Below are 12,530 nucleotides of genomic sequence, written 5' to 3' on the forward strand. Positions count from 1 at the left end.
AAAAACCAAAAAAACCAAGTTTCCATGTGTATCAAAGTACCGATACGCCTCTACTGAAACACAGATGAACATCAAATCAATGCTAGTTATTTTTGTGACTCGACAGGAATTGTAAATACAATCAATGAAAGCAGACCGGAGCCTACGACATCAACAAGACTATGTTTTGAAGCAGTTGGGTTTTGTTGTGATAGTATATGCATAAAACATATAATATAGTAGTGATTAAGGATGTCAGCAGTTATGCTCCTTGTACTCCATCATCTTAATGATATCTATTACGGCCAGATTTGTTCCAAGCTTAACAGGACTTGTCTCCTTTTTGCTGTTAAAAATTTAGTGTTGAGAAAGGAGATAAATCCTTAAAATAAGGAATGCCAAATGCAGCCTTAATGTATTTGCCAGTTTCCATAAAGTAAGCCCGAGCTAGTGATACTACCTACCTAGTACCAGTGTACTACTGCCACAACATTGTGGGCCTCTGAGCATTCGAGAGTCCAAACATTTTGGGAACCAAGAAACTGAATTGGAAAATAGGTAGCCCCAACGAACAGACAACAGTTTCCATGCATGCTCTTCAGACTAGTGCAAAATCTTAGATCAAAACACTTGTTGCTTGAAGCGAGGATTCAATGAAGACCCACTCGAGATAAGCAAAGCAATGGTTTGCATTTCCCTTTTTTTATTTTTAATCAAAATCAAGTTGGAGTATGAACAGAAGCTTAGGATTCATCGTACTACAAAAAACCGGCATTTAAGAATTAATAAACAAAATACACGGAGATGATGCCCAAAATAAACAAAGGATGAAAATAAATAAGAAAAGGAAGAATCAAGAGTTCGTAGCCCTGTCCAATCATTTAAAGCATACAATTCACAAGGTTAACTGCAGGTCCTACAGCTAGCCAAAGCCATATGGAGAGGTTTGTGCTGGCTTTCCCTTACCGTTCCCTTGTCGAGGGGTTATAGAGTGCTGTTACCACTTCTCTTGGAAGAGCCAGAATGCCCTAAGCTCCTCCCCATTAACTTTCCTGCCTTACTAAGGCCGCTGCTCATAGCACCAAAGCCGCTGCCAACAAATCCAACTCCAGCATTGATTCCATTCCCAACAAGCCCAGCTCCTGTTTGAATGCCAGTTCCAACTAGGCCAGCTCCTGTTTGAATGCCAGTTCCAACTAGGCCAGCTCCTGATTCAATGCCAGTTCCAACTAGGCCCATCCCTGATCCAATGCCAGTTCCCACTAGCCCAACTCCTGTTCCAATGCCAGTTCCCACTAGCCCTACCCCTGATCCAACCAAAGAAGCTGCTCCATCTAATGCATCCCTCGTGCTCCCTATCACCCCTTCTTCTTTCAATTTTCTCCGTCCTTCTAGGATCACCTTTTCTTCTTCAAGAGCTACCAACTGTTCTTTCTTGTCGAGTTGATGATACAAAACCTATATGCACATCCAAATTCGAAGTGTGTCTCAGACGAATCCACAAAAAGATTAAAGAAGGTATGAATGTAGCATGAAGGAGAATGATGTCTCCAAGCATAACAGAAGACTTATATGATATCAAAAAGCACAATTCAAGCATTTGTCTGTCAATTTCTCCCTGATATTAGCTGCATTATTCATGGTACCAGTGTTATTAATTTGTTGATGGCAGACATAATAGTATAGTTTTAAAGATCTACACACAAGATATTTGTTTGAATATTTTCTGCTCTTGCATTTCTTGACATGATCAAGCAAGATGGCAAATAATTGGATGGGGAAAACAGCAAGAAGAATGTTTCAGCATCTGGCAGTATCTGGAGGCAACACTTGAAACCAGCAATAGCCACGGCAAAAGATCAACAAAAGCAAGTCATGGTAGTGACCATGACTAAAATTGAAAAGCATATATGGAAAAGGAACCAGTTTTCCCTCAAGGCATAACAAACAACTAATAATTAATAATTACAAGGTGAGAATAGGTTTGAAAACAGAAAACCAGAAAAATCATACCTTAACTATAAGAGATCCTCTATCTTTCTTATCTTTGACTTTTAGCATGTCAAGTGAGGGCAGAAGTCTCAGCTCAATATCCTTTGGAGTTTCAGGTTCCAAGTCAGCTAAAGGTAATTTTACTATGCCCAGTCTCTTGTCTTGTGTAACATCCTTATCAAAAACCTGTTGTACAATTAAAAAACATTTTTAAGGGTAATATATTCTTCAGCAAGTTATCATATCAACAGGGTCCAAAAACAAGATTTTTTACTTGAAACGTTTAAAACCAATGTTTCAAGATTCGGACCGGACCAACTGCTCAGACCATTCAACCCAGGAACCAGAAGGCATTCCAGAATTTTAAACCCCGGTTTTCATATTTCTGAAAACTGGAAGAACCAGTCAAAACCTGGCGGAACAGTTGAAAACCGGCCAGGTTTCAATGATCCAACCGGTTTCTATGACCTTCCCGGGTCACTAAATCTACATTCATACTTAGATTTACATGTACCAAATGATTAACTTATCATTCATTTATACTTCTTTGTGTATCTTTAATTTATACATTGTATAATTACATTACATATATTTTCAATAAAATGCAGGTACCAAGACTTGAACCCTGGTCATTTATGTTAAAAATAACACTTCCACCATCCCGCCACCACTTAGATTTGAATTATAAATTATAAAATCTTTTATTTGTATCTTTGTAGCCCGCAGTCAAACCATTTGACCTATGACCCGGCAGCCAGTTCAGTTTTGTGTCCGGTCCGAGTCTTAAAACACTGGTTAAAACCCAAGCAAATGATACAAAGATATTCTTAAATGAATTTTTGGCATGAAGATAGATGCAGATCAAGGAACTATATTAGGTGGGAAACCGTTTACCAGTTGCTTTAGCCTAGGTGGAAAACTATCACTATGCACATACCAAGTTAGTCTTCAACACAACTCTATGGCCAAGCAGTGAATTCATTTAAAACCAAAATGTTATCATAATTCTTAAAACAGTTAAGATGACAAAAGTAGTTGATTAGTAATAAGAATAAGCAATGGTTGATATCATGGGTTTGAAAAGAACTGAAGAAGCATCAAAGAGTATTCCCTTACAAATTATCCTTCTTGAATGTTATCTAAGTTGAAACAATTAAAAATTTACCTAATTTTGCAACACATTATGTATGCTAAACACTTATTTTTTGAAGCAGTTTGAAACATCAATAAGACAGATATCACAATAAGGGATAACAAATTATAAGATAAAAGGAGTAAGAGCAAGTGGATTAGAACCTCAAGGATAAGTGATTGTGTCTCCTTGTCTTCAGCAATCAGCTCAAATGTTTCATCCCAAATAGGATTTAGGTTGTTGTCAATAACCTTTGTTTTAACCTTGAATAGAGGTCGAATATACAGAATGACATAAGGATCAGATTTGCCAATCATTTCCATATTCTTCAATTCATCTGCTTTTACCACTGTCACTATAAGCTTCCCCTGTGGTTTAAGTTCCAACTCACTGCATAATGAAGAAAAAGGTCACTGTTTATTCTCATGACATTTATTGGAGGCTCAGGATGTGTTAATATCTTAGCATATCAGAAAATTCTGCCACATGAGAAAAGATTTCTGTCAAGAAACAGGAAAAAGAAAAACAAATTCAATTACATGAACAACACTGCTATCATAATGCTGCACCAAAACTTATTTTTGATAAGTACGATTGTATTAAAAGAAGGGAGAGTTTCCCTCAAAACAGTGTACAGGTGCGCACTCTCTGTATATGAAAATTATAGAAAAAAAATTACACCCCCACCATCCACAAGTGGCCTGATCCTCACTAGAAGAATTTGTAATCATACTTTGAGAATATATATTATTTTAATATCACAAGATCCTTATAAATATAGACACTAACTTAAATTCACACATGCACGAAAGGAAAATGAAAGAAAAGAAGAAAATGGCATATCATTAAAATATTTTTATGGCTAGTACATGACATGAATAAACAATGGATAATGTAATACTAGAACTCGATTCTGTTTAAATCTGTTCTGGCAGTAACAAAACATGGATTTGGATGCATGTCAGTCCCAAGGGAATTGAAAAATAAAATGTAGTGGTCGTGTCAACATTAAATTCTTGTCAGAAAGGAATAAGAAAGGGGAAAAGTTAGTAAAAGAAACATGATTACCTTGTATCAACCTGTGTACCACCAAGTGGTACAACTATCCGATGGGGCCATTGGAGCATGTCTGTGACAATTGAATTCACAGTATCCTACAGTATTCCAAACTACTAGTATTATGAGTCTAAGTAATAAATGGAAACATATTTTGAAAAGAAAATTTACAGACATTATATATAGAACTCACATCAATCATATCAGAAATTCCAGGTAGTGCTGTTAAGCTTCCTCCAACAGCCTTCAATGTATAATCTATTCTAGGCTTTGGCTGATTTGGAATATACAATTATTAGTCATTTTCAAGATACTGCAATTGATGTGAGGTAATGATCAAAGAATGATCAAGTGGTAGTTTGTTCATGATTAAATTCAATGGAAATTTGCTGCTGTAACCCACATAGACTAAACACTACCCAACCTTGAAGCATAGAATAGAAGTATTGAAATCAATCCCTAATAGAATCTTAAGCATGAAGTTAAAAGGATGGAATTGTATGCTATCTTAAATATGATGTCACCAAGGGACCAAAATATAGGTAGCATGTTTATGAACAGTTCAAGGTTCTAGAAGGACCTATCACAATAGTGTACTCTGTTAATGCTGTTGAAGTAAAAAAAAGACAAATTGTCTTGATTTCACACCCTTTATGTCTACTATATTGTTGCTCATTTACTGCAGTGCCACATAAAATGCTCATCAATTACTCCAATTAATTACAGTGTTTGCAGGACTAGCCTTACATACATGAGACATTAAGATAATAAGATCACCCACCTCAAGGCTTTGATGAAACTTGATTGACTATCTGATTTTGTGAACTCAATAGTTAATGGCATGTGCATGCATGTCATACAAAGACTTTATATTTGGTAGAGGCATCAGATGATTGCACTTCTACCTGTTTCTATGAAATGCAAGTAGAAAACAATTCAAGGCAATAAAATATAACTGAATAATTCTTCCAGTGAGCTTGCAATACATTCAATGGTTATTCATACCTCAGAAAGGAGAGCAAAAACAATAGCAGAAATACAAGGGATCTCTTCAGAAAGTTGGAAAATTACACGAACAACAGTGAAAACTTGAAGATCCTTCAACTGCAGCCAACAGTGGAAACAGAATATTTAAGATAGAAGTATACACACTGAAACACTAATTGCATAATGCAGTACAAGATCAGCTTAATAACTCCTATTTGGAAGAAAGAATGCTTTTGTTTACCAAACCCTTCCAAGTATGTATTTTATTCAGAGAAGTTTTACTGCTAACCTGAATGGGTATAGATGCAACAAGTGCCGCTTCAACAGCAAGTATGATGTTTGGATCACCACCCCATCGGAAGTCAATGTCCATTGTGATTTGACCTTTTTTAAGGCTCTGAACATGAATACCTGCATTTATTAAATCATTATATATGTAAATTTGCATTAAAAATGTGCAACACAAAAGATGAACAGGACAGCACATAGGCAAGATCAGAGCCTAAGAATGATTTCTGAATTATATTATGATGTTGAGAGGAGAATCAAATCAAAGAGAGGCCACCTAAGGAAAATGAGGAAAAATACCAATTATCAAACTAGAAAAGGAAATAAAGAAGTGAGAGTTTAACAGAACTGATTATGTTGAGGGTGGTCCATTGGCTGAAATCTGTGGACCTATTCACAGATGTCTCACTGGCTGACTTGATAAGAAACTAGAAAGAGATAGCTAACACTGCCCAATTTAAGAGGTCTTCTAGCCCCTCTTGGATGTCCCCACCTTATAGATTCATAAAACTGAATATTGATCGATGTAGTGTGGGGAATCCAGGGCCTTCTGGAATTGGGGGTCTGTTCAGGAATGAAGAGGGGATTATTTTAGCTTTGTTCTCAGGCCCTATTGGAGGAGACTCACTTAGATATGAGATCTTTACGGCTCTGGAAGGTATCCAAAAATCTCGGGATCTGAACTTCAGGAGGTTGATCTTTGAAGGTGATTCAGAGGTGGTGATTAGATGGGTAAAGGAAGATAACAGTGGCATTTTAGCCAAACAAGGGGCATATAGGGATTCTTTATTTTGGGCTAATTTCTAAGTTTTTCTTTTAATCTATTGGTGGGGAGCTAAGATATTTTATCTCCCCCTTTCGTGTACTTATATTTCTCTTATTTAATAAAAGTTTTCAGCTAGTGATCAACAAGAAAAAAAGGAAATGAAGAAGCATACTTTCCATTTAGAACCAAAAGATGTGACAACAGAATTCATAATATTTTCAGGGATATTATGCCACTGAGGGACTGAATGGATATTACAAAAGACTATGTGCCTGGTTGAACTTTCAGATGCTGGAAAATTAAAGGAGAGGTTGGAGTTGTTAGAAACTTGTCTGGTTGGACATTTTGTGGAAGTGGAACCGCAAGAGAAAGATGTCACAGAATAGACTTTGAACAAAGAAGAAAAAAAGAGGTTAGGATCCAGTCCAGCCCTCCCAAGACCCCAGAAAACTTGCACGGTTGGCCAAACATTGGTTAATGACATTTTTTTATCAATGCTGTAACTTAAATTAGGAATCACAGATTTGAACTAACAACCCACTATTCAGTATATAGATTAGAACACAGTTTCCCTAACCATTAGAAGTAAACTGAAGGTATTATAAACTCAGACCTTCAATTTTAGGTGCCACATCTCCAAGCGAGAGTTTTCTGAACTTCAGTGACGTAATTCCTGGAGGTCGATATTCTTCCAACAGTGGTTCAACAGATTCCCTTATGACCATTGTTGCTGCCTGGGGACAAGCATATACCAACAATATTAAATTAACAAACTGAAAATCAAGAGCCAGTGAACTGCAAGCATAATCAACGACATTTTAAAACTTTAGATATTGTTGTGACATAGCTTTTTTTTGGGATGAGTAACAGTTCTGTATTTTATTAAATGGTGAGTACAAAAAGTAGAATACCCATATAAGGAGGTCGGCTAACCATCATACAAGAAAGTACATCAGCCCTTAACCATACTGTAATGACATTCAACTCTATTTTCTAAGAAGAATATGATTATAATCAATGCCAATTTCAGGAAAAACTTATACAAAGATTTAATTTAATATCAGATATGTTAAGCCAGAAGAACAACATTGAAAAATGGCTTGCCACATATCTCCAAATTCAACTAAAGAACAATCAATGGCCAACAAACTAACAGATATGCAATGAGAACTTTTTTCCTGATTAGTAACAAAGTATTTATATTAAATATTAAGTCAAAATTGTATATGTAGAGAGGGAAGCTGAAAGGTAATCCCAAGTTGACAAAGATAATAATTGCTGTATAAAAAATAAAAATAAATAAATTAATGGGGAACTTATCAACATGTCATCAGTATGATAAGAAACCCATATCCTCAAACTATCTTAAAGGTATATACCAAAAGCAAGCAAGCCACATCTGAAAAAGTACTGATTCAACTTCCAATCTTCAGAAAGGAAAGTTTGCTCTTGACTTTTCAGTACTGTTGACAAGAACGTTAAATAAAAAGTAAATGCTCAACAATTCCATCCATGAGGATAATATAAAAGAAAATATATGTAAAGAGCTTACTTCAGCAACAAAAGGCCACAACTTGCTTAGTTGTTTGTTCAACCATTTGACCTGAAAGATTCAACAAAATGAAATTATATACATAAAAAAAAAAAAAGAAAAAGAAGTGAAGAACAGTAGTACATAATTCATCATCATCATCTAAGATTTGTTCCAACTATATGGGTTCAGCTCTATGACTCCTGGTCTGCCATTCTGTCTGTTCAATGCTGTATCCATTGTTAAACAGAAGTTGATAATTATTGACCTTAAAATTTTTCAAAGAATCACACATAAAAAAGTAAAATAGGAAACTGTTGAAACTATGTTTTATTTGTAAGGGTTTATTTGCCTTTCTTCACCTATTTGTATTTGGGCGCCTATAGCTAAGGGTATATGTGTAATTTAGTCTTAATATAATCTTTCTTTGTGGGAGTGAACAGAAACACACCCCACACATTTGACAGTTTCTTCCCCATCTTCTTCTTCTCATCTTTGGTATGAGAGTAGGGAGGTCTAGAGGTTCTTTCTTGAGGAGCTTCGTCATCCTAGTTGCCTGCTGATGTCATATCACTGTTGGATGATGTCTGTAGTTTGTACAGCCTGTGGCAACTGACCTTCTTGATATGCATATTGTGGATGTTTAAAGGTGAATTTTGGACTGAAATTACAGAAAATTTCGAAAATGGGTATTCCTACTTGTTTGGTTGATTGCAGTTGTCTGAACATGTGAGACCTATGCCATTCAGATCGGTTCAAATTTCTTCGAAGATAGGAAGTGGTTTCATATTTTCTAAGCCTTAGAAAATTTTTGGGTATTTTTTCTTCCCTTCTATATTTTTCCACCAACTCCTTTTTTTGCCCTTTTTATTGCTAAACTGTGATTGTACCCGATTGTTGGGGTTTGTCTTTGGTCCGGTTATGGCTAGGGTGCCTTGGAAGTGAAGAGAGTGTTCTTGGAGTAGGGCTTGGTGTTCCCAAAAGCTGTAAACTATGGAGCCTCCCAAAGATATTTAGCTTACTTCTAGTGTTCTTCCTGGAAGTGTTGATGTCACTAGTGGGATGATAACCACTATGAAACTTGACAGAACTGACTTTCTTGAGTGGTCCCAATCAGCTAAGCTTACTGTTGGGGGATGGGGTAAGCTAGGGATTTCTCATGGGCAAGGAGACTAGAATAACAAATCAAGAAGAAAGTAAGAAGAAGAATAGAGAAAACACCAAGATTTGATGCAGTTCGGCTCAGTAGCCTACACACATGGGAAGAAAGGGAAAAATATCCACTATGAGAGTAAGGGATAAATGGGTGACCTCTCTACAAACTCACAACAAAATATCCACTCTCACTTAACCCTAATCCCACACAACTAATGGCTTAAATAAGAAAAAGGCCAAATTATACCAGAATTTCCCCCTCTTCCACCCATAAATATATACAATTCCCCAAAATTTATCATCATTAAAAATTCACCCCTATAACTTCCAAAAAACCCAAATACAACCAAATATAGTGCATCTCTCTACACCCTCCCTCAAACTCAAGGTGGGAAAACCGACTTGAGTTTAAAAGAAAGAATGTTGAAGCAACTTACATGAAAATAGGTGTATTGTTGAAGCAACAACCATGAAACTTAAGATGTTGAAGAAGCCTCTTAGAAACCAAAATTGGATGTTAGAAAGCTGAATGAATTCATGTCGGAAAGCCAGAGTAGAGATAATTAATGATCTAGTAATTACCAAACTGAAGTTGGCCAATGGAAAGTCAACACATATCATGCCAAAGAATCAAATTTATCCATTAAAAGGCCAACCGCAATCACCGAATTGAAGAACCAACAATGTCAAACAACTAGATTATCAAAAATGCCAACAGAATTACCAAAGCAGAGTTGGCTAGTGAAAAGCCAACTATGCTGAACTCCATAAACCAAAGCAAAGATTCAGAGTTAATCAACGGAAAGCCAATTATGAACTCGATAAACCAATTTGAGAAATCGGAGTTGGCCAATCGGAAACCCAACTAGATAAAGTGAATCAAAATCCCATGCCACCGAAGGAGATCAAAACTCCAAGGATTTCTTCAACAATAACCCATAAGTAATGAGCATAATAAATGATCATTGCTGATGCATTTTGTCAAACATCTTCCATGCAATACATATATGAGGTAAACAAACCAAATATTGACCAATGATAATAGATCCATCATTCACTAAAATAGTCCAAATATCAAACCAATCCACAAAATAGATCAGATCAGAACTGATGATAACAATGGAGAACCATTGTAGAAATTTTGCACCATCGAGACATTTTCTCGAACACCAAATCACATGCTGATATTGATAATCATCATAAATAGACCAGAGAAGTTGTAGAGCTTCTGTAACACTTTTTCGAAAAATTAGAGCTCCCAAAGAAAACACCAAACTTGGATAGATGACCAACAACCAAACTTTTAGACAATAAATCAAACAACTGACCTCTCTATAGACTCACAACAAAATATCCACTCTCAACCCTAATCCCACACAACCAATGGCTTAAAAAAACAAAAGGCCAAATTATACCAGAATTTCACACAGGCCCCTCTTCCTCCCATAAATACATACAAGTCCCCAAAATTTATCATCATTACAAATACACCACTGTAACCTCCAAAAGCCCAAATACAATATATCTCTCTACATGCTAAGTAAGAACAAGATAATCATTCCTTGGTAATGTCATGACTAGTATGCTCAATGCAACAACATATAGCCAAAAATTACATGTTTCTCTCTACAACCAAAGATATTTGGGATAGGGTGACAACCACCTATTCCCAGGTTAAAAACATTGCTAAAGTTTATCAACTCTAAAGAGAGGCTTGTAGTATGTGTCATGGGGAGAGGATTGTGGCTATGTACTTCTCCTCTTTACAATCTCTATGGGAAGAAATTGATCATTTGGAGGCTCTAGAATGGAAGGATCCTAGGGATTGTGAGCAATATAGAAAATATATGGAAAATAATAGGTTGCATGACTTCCTGACTAGGTTAAATGCTGAGTTAGACTTCACCAGGCAACATATCCTTAATAGTGGTACTGTTTTACTTGTTATGGAATATTCTTGGTGCAAGGAGAAGAGAGTAGGAGGGTTGCTATGGTGCAGAATACTAACATTGAACACCTTGCCTTTATGTCTTCTAAACCTAGGCTGAATATAGGTAGGTCTGTTGCAAGTGAGAAGACTGATAAAGTGGTGTGTGAATATTGCAAGAAGCCTAGACACACTAAGGACAAGTGTTGGAAGCTACACCCACAGTTGAAATCTGAAAAGTTAAAAGTTGGAAAGAAGGGTATGCTCATCTAGCTATAGTTGGAGGTGATAGTTAGACTGCTGCTATCTAGCCTTCTCGACATGACTCCTTTGATGTGATGGACAAGCTTAAGAGCCTCTTGATTTAGCTAGAGAAGAGTGGGTCCATTACCTTTGTTGGTTTTAGCAATCCTTCCACCTCTTTTTCTAAAACAGGTATTGCATTTGTTTGTCATCTTTCCTTTCCTAGCTCCTAGATTGTGGATTCTGGAGCTAGTGCACATAAGACTAGTATGCCTTCCCACTTTATCTCATATGAGTTAACTCCTAGAAAAGGTAAGATTATTGTAGCAAATCGGTCTCAGACTCCAATCTCGAGGTTGGGTGAAGTAAATCTTACACCTAATCTTTCCTTGAGTTTTGTTCTTCATGTTCCTCAATTGCATAAAAATCTCTTATCTGTTAGCTCCCTTACAAAATCTCATAATTGTTCTATAATCTTCTTTCCCTTTCATTGTGTTTTTTAGGACCTTAACATGGGGAAGACGATTAGAAGTGGACATGAAGTAGATGGATTTTACTTTTTCTAGTAAGCCCCTGAGTAAGGATTATTGTGCCAAACTAATTCTTGTCAAAATGAAAATTTGAGTTTTTTGAAGCTATGGCATTGTCGCCTTGGACATGTGCCCTTTGGTTGTAGAATACTTTTGTTTCCTAATATGTATCAGTTTGTGACAAGTTTGAGTCCTCAATGTGAAGTCTGTCATCCATCAAAACAATGTAGAAACACATATTTTTCCAGTAATAGAAAAAATTTTCTCTTTTTTTGGTACATTCTGATGTATGGGGTCCATATTCTATTCCTTGCATGGGAGGATACAAGCATTTTATTATTTTCATTGATGACTATTCTAGATACACTTGGCTATACCTAATGAAGAGTAGGAATGAAGTTCCACCAATTGTTCAAATTTTCTTTCATATGGTAGAGGCACAGTTTGACAAGAAGATCAAAATGATAAGATTTGACAAGACAAAGGAATACTTTGAGAAGAACTTACGAGCCTTCCTTGAAGAGAGGGAAGTAATTCATCAAAGTTTGTATAGTTATACTCCCCAACAAAATGGAGTGGTTGAGCAAAAAAATAGACATGTGACTGAAGTCGAGGCTTACCATTCTAGATGCATATTCCAACTTGTTCTTGGGGAGATGCAGTTGAAACAGTTGAATACCTTATGAACAGACTTCCTTCTAGACTCTTCATATTCAATCTACTCATCAACTCCTCTTCCCTGATGATCTAGACTTCTATCTTCCTCTCAAGGTCTAGATGCATATTCCAACTTGTTCCTGGGCAGATGCAGTTGAAACAGTTGAATACCTTATTAACAGGCTTCCTTCTAGGACTCTTCATATTCAATCTCCTCATCAACTCTTCTTCCCTAATGATCTAGTCTTTTGTCTTTCTCTCAAGGTCTTTGGTTGCATTTACTTTGT

General features: G+C 36.3%; 1 protein-coding gene across 1 annotated transcript in view; it reads right to left on the reverse strand.

Annotated features, from left to right (window-relative positions):
- Positions 1 to 650: 650 nt before the first annotated feature.
- Positions 651 to 12,530, reverse strand: part of LOC148880133 (calcium-dependent lipid-binding protein-like) — a 39,627-nt gene continuing 27,747 nt past the window's right edge. The window contains exons 3-11 of the mRNA XM_088961967.1: positions 7,753 to 7,803; positions 6,814 to 6,934; positions 5,436 to 5,557; positions 5,165 to 5,263; positions 4,353 to 4,433; positions 4,172 to 4,257; positions 3,268 to 3,493; positions 1,993 to 2,157; positions 651 to 1,437 (exon numbers count right to left, since the gene is read on the reverse strand). Of these exons, the coding sequence (XP_088818093.1) occupies positions 964 to 1,437; positions 1,993 to 2,157; positions 3,268 to 3,493; positions 4,172 to 4,257; positions 4,353 to 4,433; positions 5,165 to 5,263; positions 5,436 to 5,557; positions 6,814 to 6,934; positions 7,753 to 7,803 (1,425 nt within the window). The 3' untranslated portion in view covers positions 651 to 963. The remainder of the gene's footprint in view (positions 1,438 to 1,992; positions 2,158 to 3,267; positions 3,494 to 4,171; positions 4,258 to 4,352; positions 4,434 to 5,164; positions 5,264 to 5,435; positions 5,558 to 6,813; positions 6,935 to 7,752; positions 7,804 to 12,530) is intronic.

This window comes from Nelumbo lutea, chromosome 1 (assembly GCF_056320005.1).
Source record: "Nelumbo lutea isolate HS-2025 chromosome 1, American lotus-T2T, whole genome shotgun sequence".
NCBI lineage: Eukaryota > Viridiplantae > Streptophyta > Magnoliopsida > Proteales > Nelumbonaceae > Nelumbo > Nelumbo lutea.